We start from the raw sequence: 19,754 nt of genomic DNA on the forward strand, positions 1-19,754 counted from the left end.
CCTTATAAATGCTTTTTGCCTTGTGTTCTGTTTTGTCTGATATTAACTTAGTTATATCAGCTTTCTTTTGGTCATTTCAAAAAATGGTATACATATCATCATATATTTTTGTGTGGCTTTAATTTAGGTAAGTAGGTAATTTAACTTGGGTATTGCATGTAAGCAGCATGTGGCTAAAATTTTATTCTTTTTATCCATTTTGATAAAATTTTATATTTTATCTAATCTGGTAAAATCTGCCAGGTGAAATTAGTCCGGTTGTATTTATCACAGTACTAACATTTTAGAACCTTACAACAATCTTATTTTGTGGTTTCCATTTAATTAAAGTTTTCCTTAGAGTCCATCTTTGTTATCCACTTGATAAACAGTTTTATGCATCCTTTTTTCATTCATGATGACAAACTATATTTTTATACTTTTTTTGGTGGTTTCCACTAAAATTTTCACATGAATACTTCACTATAATTTTTAACAAAATTTAACAGTATTTCCACCTCCCTTCCCAACCAATCATACCACTTTTCACAATCCCTTTCTGCACCATAGTATTGTTTAGAGTTTTCGTTTTATCTTTTATTTTAAACACACTTTATGGACTTTAATTTTTTCAATTTGCTAGTCAAATTCCAACAAAAACTGCACTGTACAAGTGCACACTATACACACTGTACATTTACTGTACGTGCACATTATACAAACAAACATACATAGCACATACTATGCTGTTCTTCACTTCTGTGGATTTGTCCGTGCTGGGCCCATCTGGAATGCTTTTCTTTCTCTTCCCCGCTTCTCCCATCTCCATTCTTGTTATTCACTAATGAACTCCTCACCATCCCTTAAGAAGCATTTCTAGCTTCAACTTTTATAAGCAGTTTTCTCTGATCAGATGCCACTAGCACATTGCTGGGGCTTCCATGGTTCTTTATATTCAATAATTACATCAAATAGTGATTTCATACACTGGACAAACAGTCACATGTGGGTAGTGACTGTGTAATTTGTGTTATATACTCTCAGGGCCTGGCACAGTGCTGACATATAGTAATTTCTCAATATGTGCTTGTTGAAGGAAAGAATAAATGAAAAGAACCATGGGCTTGCTTAAGGGTAAAAAGTAATTAGGCCCAAATACTTTCAATTAAGATTAGTGGTTACCTACAGCCTCAGAATTAGCCAACCATAAGGAACACAAGCGAGACTTTAATAAATAAACCAGGATTTAAGACTTTAATCAGAAAATAATACTGAAACAGAGAAAGTACAAAATAGAACATTTGTGTGGGTGTGTGTGTACAGACACACATAGACATATGCGTTTTATTTTGTTCAATTTTTTTAAAAGATAACTTCTCACCAGGTTGTGAGGCAAAGCGGGTTCTGGAGATGCAATTGACAGGGCCTAAATCAAGGATGGAAGAGGGGAGCTTGCAAGGTAACACAGATAAATAAGAAAACATTAATGGGACTTCACTGAGAAATATCTTTCATTTTTAAAAAGAGATAATGACACATACACATTTGTAAAACAAAAGATAGAGTCAAGAAAAATATGAAAAACAGCAAAAATTTAAAGAAAGAGAACATAGCTATGAATATTAGACCATGACCATTGAAATCTAACCTTAAAATAGCTGCAGAAAACATCTGAATAATGGAGAAAATTGATAGTCAACATTATAATATTAAGATATCTTTATGTTATGTAAAACTAAAAGTAACAAAAATGAAAAATGAAAAAAATTACATTTGGTGTCAAAAGAACAAGCTGAAGCCAATTTGTGATACATTCTACTACAAGCCTTAAATTTCAATAATACTCTGTCTGCTCAATGCCATTTTGCAGAGAAGCACCCTAATGCCTAAGCTTTTTAATGCTGTAAAATATAGTAGCTGAAATTGAATGCCACTTTTTCAGAGGTGAATCAATGAACAGCCTGGTGAAATTCAAAAGCTTTTTGATATATAAAGCTTGATAAAGGGAACTATTCTATCAATAGGCAAAAATGTAGCAACCTATCTAGATAGTATGTAATTTCTGCACAGGTCTCTGTTTAGTAAATACATCACTGTATACTGATCAGGAATCTTGCTCCAATAAAGTAAAAGATTTTTTTGGAAAAAAAAAAAATTTCCCAAACTTCAAAAGCAAACAGATAACTATCAGCAAACCAAATTTTAGAAAGCTTCAAACTGCCAACGATAGTGGAGTGACATTTTCAGAACTTTTAAAACGAAAGCATGTGCTATTGTGAATAGTGCCACAACAAACATACACATGCATGTGTCTTTATGAAAGAACGATTTCCATTCCTTTGGACATATACCCAGTAATGAAATTACTGGGTCCAATGGTAGTTCTGTTTTTAAGTCTTTGAGGAATTGCCACACTGTCTTTCACAATGGTAGAACTAATTTACACTCCCACCAATAGTGTATAAGCATTCCTTTTTCTTTGCAACCTCACCAGCACCTGTTATTTTTTGACCTTTTAATAATAGCTATTCTGACTGGTGTGAGATGGTATGTCATTATGATTTTGATTTGCATTTCTCTAATGATCAGTGATGTTGAGCTTTTTTTGCATATGCTTGTTGGCCTTCTGAACTTATAAGTAAAAAAAAAAAAAAAAAAAGCACGTGACCCAGGAATGCTAGAGTATATTCTCAAGTTGTCCCTACTGCATGGTGGATGCAGGGGCCTTTCTACCATATACCAACATCCAACATCTTTTCCATTCAAATATCTTTCTTCAGAGAACAATAGGGAATGGTATCTAGAATACCAATGACTGAAGGATTACAGGAAAACTCTGAATAAAATCTTTGGATGTCCTGTAAACTAATTACTCACTTTAGTGATACAAAAATAATAGCAAGAAGGAGAAGATAAAAGAATTGTCATTTAAAAAGGTCAAAATACAAACACCAAGAAGGAGCAGTGGTTGCTGTGGATTTTCAATAATTACAATAATTTTTGGATCAAAGCATGCTTTGAAAAATGTCAGCTCTTCACATATAAGTCATAAAAAATGAGAAAGAATAGAGACAGAAAAGATAAAAAGCATAAGACATCTGATGTAAAAATGGTCCCAAAGTATTAGGATTGTTTAGGCAGATGCAATTTTTTTGTATTAATGTCATTCAACAAATATCTTTTGTGTATTTACATGCCAGACCTAAGGCCAGGAACAACACTAGCCAATGGTAATATAGTGATGAACAAGGAAGAAAATCCCAAGTGCCCTCTCAAGAAAGATAAAAATTGATAGAAACAAACACAAGCAGCAAAGCAAAGCAAAACATACCCAGAACGCAATGGAGCATGAAAGAAAGAGACTCAATATTTCTAGCATTACAGGTTAGACGTGAAGACATTCTTATTTTTATATGAAATTTCAGAAATAGAATAGTTACCTCGAGTGATACTAAAATGTGAAAGAAAGGAAAACATAATTAGGAAAAGCATCAAAATCTTACCCTCTGTCTTCTAACCTTCATTGTCTTAAGAAACTCCTTTAAAACTTACCTCAGGCATCATCTTACCTGTCTTTTCTCTCAATTTCACAACCCATCTACAAATACACACGCCCTAGAGTAATTTCTACATAGCCATGCTGCCAATCACCTATCACATTTATAGTCACTAATCTTTTTTTTTTTTTGGGACGGAGTCTCGCTCTGTCGCCCAGGCTGGAGTGCAGTGGCGCGATCTCGGCTCACTGCAAGCTCCGCCTCCTGGGTTCACGCCATTCTCCTGCCTCAGCCTCTCCGAGTAGCTGGGACTACAGGCGCCCGCCACCACGCCTGGCTAATTTTTTTTTTTTTTGTATTTTTAGTAGAGACGGGGTTTCACCGTGGTCTCGATCTCCTGACTTCGTGATCCGCCCGCCTCGGCCTCCCAAAGTGCTGGGATTACAAGCGTGAGCCACCGTGCCCGGCAATAGTCACTAATCTTTATCTGTAGTCTCCAGGATCCATGAGGCTTCTTGAAGAAAAAAAGTATGTGTTATTCTACTTCTCACCACCAGTGTCTGCACAGCCTCTAGCGTATTCCAGACAATCATAAATGCTTGTTAAATAAATGGATGTTTGAATGAATGAGTAGCTCTTAAAGAAGAGATTTAGAGTAGTATCCAAAGAGTAATGGCCAGTATAGCTCAACCTGATATACCTCATCCGAACCCACTGACTACATTTTCTTACTCTGCCAACTTTCTTAGTTCTAGCCACACTGGCCACCTCACTGCTTGTCAAACACACATGGCACACTCCTCCCTTACGTCATCTGCACTAGCTTTCCATTATCTTCCAGGTTTTTGTAGAGTGCATTTTCTCATTTTCAATTCACTTTCTCAACGCCCAGCTTGAACATTCTACTTCAGATATGCCCATCCTCCTACAGATTTCTCATATCCTGCTCAATTTTTTAAAATTTTATATTCAGTCACCTTCTAGCATACTATGTTATTTATTTATGTGTTGTTTATTATTTACACATATCTTCACACACCCCCATTAGAATGTAAGCTCCAAGAGACTTATATTTTTTCACAGGTGTGCTTATAACAATGACTGGCACAGTATAGATTCTCAGTAAATATTTTTTCATGAGTGAATTCAATAAGAAGGCACAACACAATTAAAACAAGATGTGTTTACAAGCCATAGATGTAGCATTAAAATTATAACATTGAAAATAAAATACTTATTTTATTTAATAAAATTAAATAAATTTAACCAAGCAGGTGAAAGATCTCTACACTGAAAACTATGAACACTGATGAGATAAATTGAAGAAGACACAAATTAATGGAAAGACATCCTGTGTTCATGGATTGGAAGAATTAATATTGTCAAAATGTCCTTACAGCTCAAAGTGCTCTATAAATTGAATACAATCTCTATCAACATACCAATGACATTCTTCACAGAAATAGAAAAAACATTCCTAAAATTCATATGGAGCCATAGAAGACCCTGAATAGCCAAAGTGATCTTGAGCAAAAAGAACAAAGCTGTAAACATCACACTATCTGACTTCAAAATATACTACAAAGCTAAAGTAATGAAAACAGCATGGTACTGGCATGAAAAACAGACACATAGACCAATGGAACAAAATAGAGAACCAAGAAATAAATCCATCCACTTACAGCCAATTAATTTTTGACAAAGTTTTCCAGAACACAAAGTGGGGAAAGGACAGTCTCCTCAATAACTGGTGTTGTGACAAATGGATATACATGTGTAGAGAATGACATTATGCCCTTATCTCACACCATATAAAAAATTAACTCAAAATGAATTGCACACTTAAATGTAACACCCAAAACTATGAAACTACTAGAAGAAAACATACGGGAAAAGCTCCATGACATGGGTCTGGGTGATGATTTTTTTAATATAACCCCTAAAGCACAGGCAACAAAAGCATAAAATAGACAAATCAAATTATATCATGTTAAAGCTTCTGCCTAGTAAAGGAAAATATCAACAGAGTGAAGAGAGAACCCACCAAATGGGAGAAAATATTTGCAAACTAATTATCTTATATTGAGGTTAACAGCCAAGGTATGTAACGAATTAAAAAAACTCAATAGCAAGAAAACAAATTACCTGATTAAAAAATGGGCAAAAGACCTCGATAGACTTTCTAAAAAATAAACATCCAAATGGCCAACATGTATATGAAAAAAATGCTTAACATGATTAATCATCAGATAAAATGCATATTAAAACCTCTCACCTGTTGCAATGACTATTATCAAAAAGACAAAAGATAAGTGTTGGCAAGATTGTGCAGAAAAGGAAACCCTTGCACACTGTTGGTGGGAATGAAAATTAGTACAGACATCATGAAAAACAGAGAGAAAATTTCTTTAAAAATTAAAAATAGAATTACCATATGATCCAGTGATCCCACTACTGGGCATATTTGCAAAGGAAATAAAATCAGTAAGTTGAAGAGACACTTGTACTTTCATGTTTGTTGCAACACTAGTAACAATAGCCAAGATACAAAATCAACCTAAGTGTCCATCAACAGATAAATGAATAAACAAATGTGGTACATATACACAGTGGAATACTATTCAGCCATAAAAAAGAAGAAAATCCTGTACTTTGCAATGGCTTGGATGAACCTGGAGGACCTTATGTTAAGTGAAATAAACCAGGCACAGAAATACAAATACTGCGTGGTCTCATTCATACATAAAATATTAAAAAGTTGATCTCCTACTAATATAGCATAGCATGGTGGCTACCAGGGCCTGGAGTGGTTGGAGGGTGAGTGGGATGTTGGGAAGATGTTGATCAAAGGATACAAAATTTCAGTTAAAAGCGTGAAAGAAATTCAAGAGATCTATTGTACAATATGTTGACTATGGTTAATAATATATTGTATTTTTGAAAAATCCTGAGAGTAGATGTAAAATGCTCTTACCACAAAAATAATAGCTATGTGATGTAATGCATATGTGAATTAGCTAGAGATAGTCGTTTCACAATGTGTATATTCTTCAAAACATCATGTTGTATTAATACATGGTAAATACACACAATTTTATCTGTCAACTTAAAACAATTTAAAATTATAACAGAATGCCAATGTTTCAACATTTTTTACCTAAAAATATAAACTCCATGCAGAATTTAGAAACTTAAAATTGTAAAGGTACAAATTTTTCAAAAAATCTTAAGCCTGGATTTCAATTCTTCCAAGACTTTTCAAGTTTAAGTTTCCCTTCCCGCCTACATCAATTTTACAATGACCTGGGAACCCCATTTCTCCTCTTCTTAAAACACTGACTACAAGTAGAGTAGAGTAGAGTAGAGTAGAGTAGAGTAGAGTAGAGTAGAGTAGAGTAGAGTATACGGTAAAGCGCTCTGCTAAAATTTCTCAAGAAAATAGCTACAAAGGAAGACATGTTTACTAACAAATTATGTCTCTTACTTTTAAGATTAGAATTTATTCCTAGGTCAGGTAAGTCTCAAGCAGAAGGTGAATGACAGGGAGTTGGAAATGGATTTGGGGAATAAGTAAGTAAGTAGGCTTGGAGATAAGGATTCCTCAGCCTTTGGATAGTCAGGTTTACACTAAAAAAAAAAGACTACTTTTCCCAAGCAGTAAGTTCTCTGCAATTAGTAATAGGTACTATGGCATTGTGTGAAATCAGGAGGCAGGATAGAAACAGCAGAAAGGCAGAGGTGACTGTATTAGTTTGCTAGGGCTGCCTTAACAAACTACCACAAACTAGTCACCTTAAACATAAGTTTATTGTCTTACAGTTCTGGAGGCTAGAAGCCTAAAATCAATACGTGGGCAGGGTTGGTTCTTTCTGAACGCTGTGAGCGAAAGATCTGGCCCAGGACTTTCACCCTGGCTTACAGATGGCCATCCTCACAGTCCTGCGGTGTTTTCCCTGTACCTTTACATAGTCTCCTCCCTGTATATATCTGTGTCCAAATTTCCCCTCTTAAGACCCCAATCATATTGAATTAGGATCCACCCCCACAACTTCAGTTTAATTTGCTTACCTCAGTGAAGACTCTGTCTTCAAATAAAGTTGCATTCTGAGGCACTGAGACTTAGGATGTCAAAATACAAAATTGGGGCAGGAGGTGTCACAATTCAACTAATAACAGTAACTAAAGCCTTTTCGCACACCTATGTTCCAAGAACTTTATATTTTGTCTCATTTCTTCCCCTTAGTTTTTAAGGAGAATCACTTTTTGATAACAGGGATCTAAGGCTTATTATTGTGCCTGGCCAAGCGTTTTATTCTGCACAATAATACACTTGACCTCCCTTGAGTGTCTGTAGTAGACAAGTCACTAAAGTAGGAATAGAACACATTCTTAATGAAGTATTGGAACCATACATTTACAACTTTCTCACCACAAAACTTTCAATGGAAAATAAAAATTGATATTGTAACTTGAGTCACTAAATTCAAGGATTTTTTTAAGAAATCAAATCCTGAAGCCCATGGTACATTCTTCTTATACTTGTAAAATATTCACGTTTTGTTGTTTCTCTGAATAAAGTGCTGTCTGTTTGGAGTCCCCATCCTGTAGGCTGACAGGCAGGGCTGGGGCTGGTGTGAGTTAATAGAGGCACTTACCCTTTGATGAAAAATTCAAGAGACACCAAAAAACTCAATAGTCAAGATAAATTTTATTTTAATGTTATATTTACAAAAATAAAAATTGATCCAAAAACTTTATGTTGAACAAAATGTAAAACATTTAAATATAGACAAGATCAGCATGACAGATTTTTCTTTTGCTTCACTCTCCAATATAGCTCTGTCCATCACTCTTCCTGATTCTGTCTTCATCTAGAATATTTTGTTCATTTTGGATCTTTTAAAATTAATATTAATATTTATATATTATTCATTTGATTACTAACGGTGGGGTTTTTTTGGTGCTTCTTTAAATGTCACGCATGGGTGGGTGGCTTACTTGCCTCATTGTGACCATAACCCAGCTGGCAGGACATTCAATATTAATTGTTCGGGGACTGGGCTTTCCTCTGCCAATGATTGATCCCACAGGGGCCTGGAGATCTCACACAAGTCAGAATATTTGGAGTATGGCCTCTGGTCTTCAATTCACAAAGGTTACTGTAATGAAGTGCCATTATTATGAAAACATTCTCTATTATTTGCTATGTTAAAAAAAAAAAGGGACAAAAATCTTTCTCAACCCTACACTCACCACTAGTTACTGCCGCATAACTCTGTTTCACTTTGAGGTAAAAATCCTCAAAAGGGCCATCTCACACTTACTAAAACCACATTCTCAATTTCGTTTTCTTTTTTTTTTCTTTTTTTTTGAGACAAGGTCTTTCTGTTGTCCAGGCTGGAGTGCAGTGGTATGGTCACGGCTAACTGTACCCTGGATCTCCTGGGTTCAAGTGATCATCCCACCTCAGCCTCCTGAGAAGCTGGGACTATAGGCCTGTGCCACCATGCCTGACTAATTTTTTTTATCTTCTTTTTTTTATAAAATCAGGGTCTCACTGTGTTGCCCAGGCTGCTCTCAGACTCCTGGACTCAAGCAATCTGCCCGACTTAGCCTCCCAAAGCACTGGGATTACAGGCATGAGCCACCATGCCTGGCCCTCATTTTTCATTTTCTCTTCAAACCACTCCAATTTGGTTCTTCTCCACCATTTCATGTTGTCAAATCCAGTGGCTGCATGTTTGCCCTCATTTTATTCAACGTAGTTTATCATTTCCCATACTTGATTACAGTTTGATTTCTTGGCTTCCATGTCACTATGTTCTTCTGACTTCCCACCCACATTCCTGGCCAACCTGTTTCAGCCTTTTTTCTTGGCCACTTTACTCTAATTATACTTCTAAATGTATTCTAGGGCTCAATCCTTTGCCATCTTTTCTGTCTATATCATGCCCCAAAGAGTGTCACAAAGTCTCAAGAATTCAGATGCCACTTACATACTGATGCCACCAACCCTGGCCTCTTTCCTGAGCTCTTTACTTATAAATCCAATTACTCATTTGACATTTCTATTTAGAAATGTCTTAACCTATGGATAAAGACTCATAACCTATGGACAAAGCAAGTGTTTGCTTTTTCCTCTCAAACCTGTTTTACCACTAATTTTCCCCATTCTTAGTAAATGGCATCACCACCCCCACCCAGTTGCTCATTCTAGCTGTCATGCTTGCTTCCTCTTTTACTCTTACAGTACACAGTCCACCTACATGTACTGTTGACACTACCTCTAAAATCACAATTCTAACTACATCTCACCGTCTCCAAAGCTAAAACCCTAGCTAGTCCAAATTACCATAATCTCACACTAGGACTATGAAAGTAGCCCCTTAGCAGGTCTCCTTGCCTCCAGCCCAAATCCATATCTCTGCTAGCTTTCAGAGTGATGTTTCTAAAGTACAAAATCAGATCACAGCACTTATCTGCTTTTCCTTGGGCTTTGACTATAAATCCAAACTCCTTCTTATGGACTATTAGGCTTTATATGATCCAACACTTGACTACCTCCCCAATCTCATCTCCTAACATTCTCTTCATCCTAGGGAACCTTTTTTTTTCCTTGAACACACCAAACTCATCGACACTTCAGGGCCTTATTTACTAACTGTTTCTTCTATCTGGAATGCTCTTTCTCTTCCACTTTGCCTCATTTAGGTCTCAAATAGAATGTCACCACCTTTAAGAACTTTCCTGTTCACTCTCTGCTCATACTGTTTATTTTTTCTTCTTTTTAAAATGATTTAACTAAATTATCTTATTTGTTTACTTGCTTACTATCTCCTACTACTATAAATTGAACTGTGTGGGGCAGGCAATTTGTGCATATTGTTCTTGGACATATCTCTTGAACCTCGAACAGTGTCTCATAAAACTATACAATAAATATGTGTTGAATGAACAAATGGTTAAATTGATAACTGTATGAATTAACAAATTAATTATTTAAGCCCTTATGGTCCCTTGAAGGTGATATCTCTGAAACCTGGGAGTTATATCTGGGATTAACAGCCTGGGTGCCTGGTGTTTGCCACACAGACACTCTCGTCTGAGGGCCCAGGATCTCCCCAGGCAATTGCTGCCAGAAAACAGGGAACATGGCTCTATGCCCTCAGAACCAGAAACACTCTTCCCTTCTCTGTCTCAGAAGAAACTCTCAAAAGTTTCTTTTTCCACTCTAGGTGGGCCTATATCTATTAGAACCTACTCAAGCAAACTCACATACACATGCACACACACACACACGGATAGGTAAGTGAATTAGTCAGGGTTCTCTAGAGGGACAGAACTAATAGAATAGATGTATATATGAAAGGGACTTTATTAGGAGAGTTGACTGATGTGATCACAAGGTGAAGGCTGTCTGCAAGCTAAGGAGCCAGGAAGCCAGTCCAAGTCCCAAAACCTCAAACGTAGGGAAGCCAATAGTGCAGCCTTCGGTCTGTGGACAAAGGCCTGAGAGGCCCTGGCAAATCACTGATATAAGTCCAAGAGTCCAAAAGCTGAAGAACTTGGAGTCTGATCTTTGAAAGCAGGAAGAACCCAGCATGGGAGAAAGATGGAGGCCAGAAGACACCAGTCTAGTTCTTCCACATTCCTCTGTCTGCTTTGATCCTAGCTGTGCTGGCAGCTGATTAGATGATGCCCACCCACACTGAGGGTGGGTCTGCCTCTCCGAGTCCACTGGCTCAAATGTTAATTTCCTTTGGCAACACCCTCACAGACACAACCAGGGACAATACTTTGCATCCTTTAATCCAATCAAGTTGACACTCAATATTAACCATCACAGTAAGGTTCAGATTCTGAATGTAGTTCTTCACAATTTCTGCCTCAGACTGTGAGACAACAAAGAAAAAAGCTTGCCTGACTTATTGGAATTGAGCTGGAGGGTTCTCTTTTATTCTATCAGATCACTTTATTCCACACAACTTAGATCATATAGACTTACTATATTATTTTTCTTTTAATATTACAGAAGAATTTGTCAACTGTGGGTCATATTAATTAACTCCTAAGTATATTTGACAAAATGTTTTTAATATTCTTGCTCTCATTCAAACTCCATGTAAGCATTTGCTCTACTTACTATTATAAATACACACACACACACACAAATTCTATGTAAGGATTTGCTCTACTTACTATTGAAAACACACACACACACGCACAATTTAGCAACTGAAACCAAGCATTTTACTTTGTTCACAAGAATATAGAAGAGCTTGGCTGCATAGTTCTCACTTGGGATCTTTTAGATGAATGTAGTAAGGTGTTGATTAGAGGTGCAATCAACCTAAGACATTTTATTTACATGTAGACAATTGAGGTTAGCTCTCAGCTGAGAGGTCAGCTCTAGCTGTTAACCAGAGCACCTATATGTGGCCCCTTTAGTTTGGCGGTCTCAGGTAGTCCGACTTCTTACCTGGTGGCTCAAGTGTCCCAGCAAACAAGGCAGAAACTACATTGCATTTTTTTTTGCCTAGTCTGGAAAGTAACACAGCATCACTTTAGACACAACCTAGTGGCTGCAAGAGACTACTAACAAGTCACCCAGATTCAAGCAGAGGGGACACAGAGCCCATCTCTTGATGCAAAGTCAAGTTCACTATGTAAGAGTATGTGGGATGAGAGATACTATTGCAGCTGTGTTTGGAAAACATATGTTACAGAATTCAGGATCATCAGTGGTCTTAGTGTGTACACCAGAGAAAATAGCAATGCTGCCTAAGGTCTTTAAAGACAAAATTAGCCTCATGTATGTATCATTTTCCAGTTAATCTGAATAACACAAATTTTGTTACTAACTCCTTTTTTAAGCTGCCACCTTGTTACATGCTTTGAAGGAAAAGAGTTAATAGACCTAATGCAAGGTTTTGATTTTCTTTCGTGGACGCTGCTGAAGAAAGAGAATTAATAATAATGAGAGGCTTATTAAATTCAGGAGGAAGTGGTGGCATACAAATTATTCCTACCTAGAAAAATATGTTTTTAAAAGAACAGCTCTTATAACTGCCGTTCAGGATAATCAGGGAAAAAAAAGAAAAGCTTTTAATTAATTGACGAAAACAGAGGAAATAGAGTATTCAGAATATATACATGTGTGTGTGCATGCGCACGTGCTAGACTGTGGTAAGTACTATATCTATATCTACGTCTCTGTTATATCCCTATCTATTCCATACTCACATCAACCTGCAGTTGAAGTAGAGACTCAATAGCTTCCCAAAGTCATGCAACTAATTTGTAGAAGAGCTCAAGTCTGAAGTCAGTATTCAGTGATTTCAAAGCCTGTGCCCATTCCACATCATTTATATTAAAATACTAATATAAGTACATACTTTTTCTTAATAAGATGGTCATCTGAATGCTTCCTCAAAATAACTTTTCATTTATAACATGCTTTCTAAAATGTTCCTCGATAAAACTCTTCAGCTACTAGATAAATATGCAACTTTCATAAGTGAAACACGATTTCCTTGAAACACTGTCATTTGTTTCCTATCAGCTTTATCATCATTCAAAATTCCCAGGAAATTCAACATGTATTTGTGAAGGTGAGAATCTTTACACTTTATAATTAAATTCATTTAGACATGGCTTGGAAGTCCCATCCTAACTTGATAAAAGCGTAAGTTAAAAGCAACAAGGGACTTGATTTTTTTCTCTCCTGGAATAAAATTTGTCCACTGGATAGGTAATTGCTTATTCAAATCCTTCCAAATGACTTTATTTTGCTTGGATATCCAAAAATTATACAAATCAGCTTATATAAGATTAAAGAGAGAAATCTGAAAATGTATATCCATTAGTACGTTTTCACAATTTATACAATCAAATCTCAAAATCCTTTACCATTTCAGTATTTTATATTAAAATACATTCATTTCATTTCAATAATACCCTAATAAATCATATGTTTTCAGAATAGTGAATTATTATTACTCCCCTAGGATGACATATGCAGGTCTTAAATGCTCTACTGCACCTAGTTTATGCCCATGTTGTATCAATTATGGACTTCTGTTATTTGAATCTTTAACTTTACTACTTTAGGCACTGTATATGCCTAAATGCCATGCCATTTTTGGGTCTGTGATGCATACTACAGTGTCTAACAGAGAACTGCAGCTATGAACTGACTTAAACCAATTAAGCCATGCACAAGTAATAGGTTCCTTTTGGTAGGTAACCAATGGCCCTCTCTGCAAAAAAGTCTTTGAGGTAGGTGGAAATTAGCTACCCCATCCCTTACTTCTAGGTTGTAATAACATACATTTGAGAATAAGTTCTGCCACATAAACATTTGTTAAACAAATATTTCTTAGCGAAGAGGCCAAAAAAGTTTACAAAACCTGTTCTGTAAAATCAGTGCAATCCCAGCAGTTTGTCCTTTAGAGACTTCAACCATCACTCTGCATGAAAGGTTCACCAAGGAAGTAGCAGCAACATTACAGGACAGGATCTGCTTACTTTATTATCAGTCGAACAACCAGAAGTCTTTCTAATCCATGAGTGGACCAAGATTCCTTTAAGGCTCTAACAGCACACTATTTTCATGGATGGAATTAATTATGCTTAGAAGCCTAATTAGCTAAGTATCAGATGTTGATCGAGTTCCAAAAAGTGGAAGTGAATATAGTAGCTCTTAAGCAGTAAGGCTTTGTGGAAAAATGGCCAGCTAGAACATGCATTCTGTGCATTATTAGGGTAACTTACAGCTTCCATAGGTGAATTTTGCACAAAATTGCATGTTCATACTATTTATGTGGAGTCTACTAAAGTGTTTTGATGCAAAAGTGCTCCAAAACAAGAACCCTGACAATTTCTGCTCAATAAATCACACATTTACCCAGCCGACTAATAATTGATTTAATGCTTACCCCATGTCAGACACTGCTAGACACCCACCAGGATCACAAAGCTGAATAAGATATTGTTCTTATCTTCAAGGAGTTTACAGTCTAGTGAGAGAAACACAAGCAGAGTTATGAGAACAGCAGAAAGTGATGAATGCTAGAGTAAAGGTACACCCAGGGTGTCAATGGGATCCCAATATATCAGATTCAAGAGTTTGTCTGATTTAACTTTTCAGAAGACATTATTCTTAAGGTAGTATTTGAAGATCAGTATGAATAATTTAATGCACTAAGTGCAGAAAATAATTTTGGATAAAAGTAGCAGAATAGCAGCGCAGAAGTTGGAAATCTCACAATCCATTTTAAAAGCTGTTACATAGTTCAGAATGACTGGAAGAATGTGGGGAGTGAGCTGAGTATAGGGAGATGAGCTTAGGAAAACCAGATCTTTTAGGTTTTATGTGTTAAGGTCAGAGCTTGAACTTTTATGAGAGATATGAGGTACCAGGGAAGAATTTTATTCAGGAAGTAATGTATATTGTAAAAGGGCATTCCAACATCAATGGGTTGAAACAGGACTGGGAAGGAGGCAGAGTTGATGAGAGGGAGTACACACAGAAGCGGTAAGAATTTGAACTAAGGCATAAGCATTGAAAACAGTGAACGAGAGAGATTTAAAGAACCAATGGATAAATTCAAGAACCAATAGCACCTGAGACTGAGTGGGTAATAGAGAGTGTGAGAAAAATCTAGAATATCTCAGAGCCTTGGCCTACTGCAAGGGTAGTGCCACTCACCCTGTACAAACGACTGACTGGCAGAATAAATAATGATTAAGTGCACAGTGGCTCCAATATGAAGCATTTATTCTTTATTAAGTACATCCAAGAAATCAGTTTACCTCAGAAGTTTATAGAACTTTAAAATAAAAATGGAAGGATATGACAAGAGCTTCTTCTCATGATCAGAAACTAATACATCCATGTCCACCCTGCAGATTCTCTTTGCTCTTCTCTTGCTTGGCTTGTTTTATATATGCTCATTACCTTCTATTTCTTTTTTTTAAGCACTTTCATGTTTGTCCTTGCTGGTCAACCTAGTAGTGATTATAGTTTATCAGGGTACATGTTTTATATCTGCAAGCACTACAAACTATACTTTCATAAAAGCATGTTACATAATCTGCAGTAAACATAGCCTAATGTACACAATTCTCTCCTGAAATACTTGATAACAAACAACTTAAACTGGAAGTCAAAAGTAATATGTAAAATAAAATATGATCTACAGCTGTATCAAGATTATGAATTACTCTAAGTGACTGCCTCTATGCAGTCACTGGTTCATTAGCACATATATTTATATACTATAAAATTTAAAACAGGGACATACATTTTTAACTGTAATGCAATTGCTCCATCATGCAAATATGTATGTCCTTTCCATTAAAAGTTAGCTTAAAATTCCTATATAATATACCTTGTCTTTTTAATAAAATGTGAGTTTTTCCTTAAAATTCTCTAAACTTTTATTTTTAAAATATAAAAACAGAAAAATCAGTATATACAATTCCATAAACAGTATGGTTAACTGACAAAGCAATTATATAGCATACAAGCAAGTAACTTACAAAGATATAGAGATCTATAAAATATACATAACTATAAAATTCATGTAACAGCATTACAACATATAATTTAATATTTTAACGTTTTCAAGAGGTCTTTTAGAATTACAAAGACTATTAAGCATAGGATTTCAAAAGCCAGTTGTGTTGGGGATGTTTGAAATGTCACTTCTCCTAAATGCTCTTTTATTAAGTTTAATACTAAATAACAGATTTTACTATACCAAAATCTAAGAAGAATGCAGGCAGTGAGGCAAATCCAAAAGCAGAATGATTTACTGTGTCACCAATTCTAACAAAATACACCAAAAAACATCTCATAGATAGAGCTATTTCCTACAAATAACCACATGTGAATGCTTATATTAGGAAGATTAATACTAAGAGTATGCTGTCATGTTAACACATTGCATTCCAAAAGTAGTTTCCCTTTTTTTTTTAAAGTATAACAGACTATACATTTTCTGATTATAGTAACAGAAAAATATGACATGCCAACATTAAGAATACGTTACTTAAGAACTAAATAAAAATTATCAATGAAAAACACTCTATGCATATTGAGCACCCCCAGTATTAGTCATTTTTAACAAGAACAACTTGTAGGGCTTAAGATGTCTATAGTTGGATAAATTTTTCCAAGAAAAAGATACGTGACAAAAATAGTGTTATAGACTTATTTCTGCCCAAATGTCTTCTAGCATATTGTTTTAATAACCTAATTTTTAAAAAAATCAAGAAATAAAGAATTTAGCCAGTGAAAATAGCACTAAGAGGTTTACACATTTTCCCTCTCATATTTTAGTACTAAGTTTTAGTACCTTCTCAAATCTTGAAAAGTGCAACTTTGAATTTGTTGGGTTCACATGTATCAGGCTTCTCATATTGCTGCCAAGTATAGATGGATACAGTGGTATGTCTAAAGTCATATTCTACAAAGTAAATATTTTCATTTTGAATCACTTATTTTTTCTAATTTATGTTATATTAACATAGAAAATTTAAAATTATGAAGTTGAGAACAACTCATAAAGTTGTCTCTTTTCTCTGTATTCCCAGGAAGAAATGACTAGCAAAGAATTTAGAAAGAATGATTATAATACATGTAACTATTAAATAACATATATTTAGAAGGAAATGTTACAATTGTTTGTTATACTAAAAGAGATGTTTAGAATATCATACATTCATTTTAGGATATAAAATATGCTTTCACATTTTAGGCAATAATTACTGAACTATTCCTTAGATTCATATATGCAACAATATACTTTTAGGATCTTTCTTTAATAAGATAATGTATTCATCTTAATAGAGAACATTTCCGTTTCATATTGCTCAATAGCAATTGTATGCTGGTAAAAAGGATTGCAGTTAAAAAACAGAATAAAGAACAAATACAACTGGTCATTAGAATAACTACATTGTGCTCTATTTAACCAACAACGGTACATAATTTAGAAGACAGGTTTATAAGACAAGTCAGTATTTAAATGAGCATCATGGGGTAAACCTCCATCATTTGAAATATTCTATATACAGAAAACATCTATAATCACACTGCTTGAAAAATTTCTCTTTGCATATCCTTTAACATTTTCATGTGTTAAACACACGTTGAATTATTTCACTGGCTTTGGGCCCAATTCTAATTTATCAAATTGACAATGGTGGCAAATATATTCTGAGGAAGAGATAGCAAAAAACAATGTGAAAAGACAGGAAACTTGGTTAATAAATAGATGCTACCATATTGTTTGATGCAGATGTAACTTTCCTATTGAAGTTAATAAAAAATGACCTCTAAAATATACGCAAGATAAGTAATAAACCAAAAAGACATCTTTACAAATGTATGGACATGTGAGCAGGCAAACACATGCACAAACACTCACACACTCCTACGTCTATATTTCTGGATAGCTCTCTTTCCAGATTCAACATTTTTGAGAAAAAAACAAACAAACAAAAAAACCAGAATAAAGGAAGTCCTAGGAAAATATATTCCAGTGTTTGATCATCCTTTAAATTGAAATCATCTCTCCAATAAAATGCTTAGTGCTGATGACATATGTATTATTAAAGACTAAATCCCCCATGGAGTACGTAAGATGTTAACAAAATCTTCATCATCTACTATTCCTATACTTAAACCTTCATAGTAATCTTCAAATTCACCATACGACACTTCATCAGACTTGCTGCAGGCAACTTTTAATGTTTCTAGAAAGGATGATTTGATTTCTTCCTCTGTTGAATGGCCTGTAAAATAGTACTGAGTATGAAACAGTTTCCTGAAAAGTTCAGTGAAATGACTGATGATGTTAAAGGAATACTTAATCATCTTATGAAATACTTTCAGCAATTTGAAATCTTTTGTCAAACTACCAGCCAATTTATTTACACATGAACTGGAATTATTTCATCTCATTCGATTTGCCACTCCTTCCCTGCCCCCTGCGCTCCTGCACTGATCTATCTCTAGGATCCCAGCATAGAACACAATTTTTTTTATCATAAATTTTTAAAAAGAACAGAGGAATTGACAGATGAAAGGAAGCTATAGTGACTGATCAGATAACACTGAAAAGAGAATAAACAGAGGCCCATATACAATAGTAGAAAAAGGGTCAAAAATTTCTATGTGACCCTCTAAAACGTTTTAAAGTCAGGTTATGTTTTAAATAACAGGCTTAGATGGGAATACCACTCAAACTGTTTGTCTAACGGGGTGGACAAAATTAAGGTGAGAGTTAATTTTTTTTCCCTCAAACCAGAGGTTCTCTAATGCACTTAGACAATAATGCATTGCAAAGGGTCTTTCAAACTAAAGGAATGAAATCTACTTTGAATATTAAGAAGTTTGCTTTCTTTTAAAAACATACACAAGAAATAGAGAAAAAGTGATTATTTTATAAAACACAAGTTGAACGTAAAAAGACTGAATAATGATGCTACGTAGAGATGGTAATATAAAATAATAAAATGAAGTTTTAATTGAATGTTAGTCAAGGCTAAAAATTAATCAAGATCCAAACTATATAAAAACATAAATTTTGGTAGAAATTTCCCTCTTTGTTTAGCAGCCATACTTTTGAACAGAGGAGTTTTAACACAGTTTTTTTCTGAGGAAACATTTGTCACTCAAATTTATATTTCAAATAGCAAACAATTTCATACCTCCTTTATATCCCTCATCCAGGAAATATCTACCTCCTATCACCTATAACTAAATTTTTTTCAGTCCTCTCGAAGACCAGAAAATATTTACAGCAAAAAATGTTATATTTCTAAAACAATTATACAGAAACACATTTGGGATATCCCATTTCTATTAAACCTTAAAATACTATTTTCTAATATATTACTTAAGCAAATTTAAGAAGGAATATTTTCTATAGTTAAAATTAAATTGTACGTGTTATAAGAGCCTTACCTTAAAATTAATTGTAAATTGTGAACAAACTATATCCGAGAGCTGGGCATGTGAATAGATTATAATTTGCAATAATAAATAATAATAGGGGTACTTTTTTTCTTCTTTGAAATACAGTGACAAATTTTCTTCTATTTAGGAATATTTAGCTTACCTGTTGTCATTCTTAATATGAACACAAAGAAAAATTACGGAATTTTTGAAACCAAAAGAGGCTTTCCCAACAACAACAAAAATAAAACCCTCATCAAAAATTCCATGACACATAATAAAGCTGAAGCTATTTTAGCAACCTAATTAAT

The 19,754-nt window shown here is 34.8% G+C and overlaps 1 protein-coding gene across 3 annotated transcripts in view; it reads right to left on the minus strand.

Annotated features, from left to right (window-relative positions):
- Positions 1–15,238: 15,238 nt before the first annotated feature.
- CAPS2 (calcyphosine 2) overlaps positions 15,239–19,754 on the minus strand; it is a 118,072-nt gene continuing 113,556 nt past the window's right edge. For 2 of the 3 annotated variants that reach the window (XM_063615083.1, XM_055235973.2), the window contains one exon: positions 15,239–18,278. In XM_063615083.1, coding sequence (XP_063471153.1) covers positions 18,103–18,278 — 176 coding nt within the window. In that variant the 3' untranslated portion in view covers positions 15,239–18,102. The remainder of the gene's footprint in view (positions 18,279–19,754) is intronic. The other variant, XM_063615082.1, reaches the window with a different exon arrangement.

This window comes from Symphalangus syndactylus, chromosome 13 (assembly GCF_028878055.3).
Source record: "Symphalangus syndactylus isolate Jambi chromosome 13, NHGRI_mSymSyn1-v2.1_pri, whole genome shotgun sequence".
NCBI lineage: Eukaryota > Metazoa > Chordata > Mammalia > Primates > Hylobatidae > Symphalangus > Symphalangus syndactylus.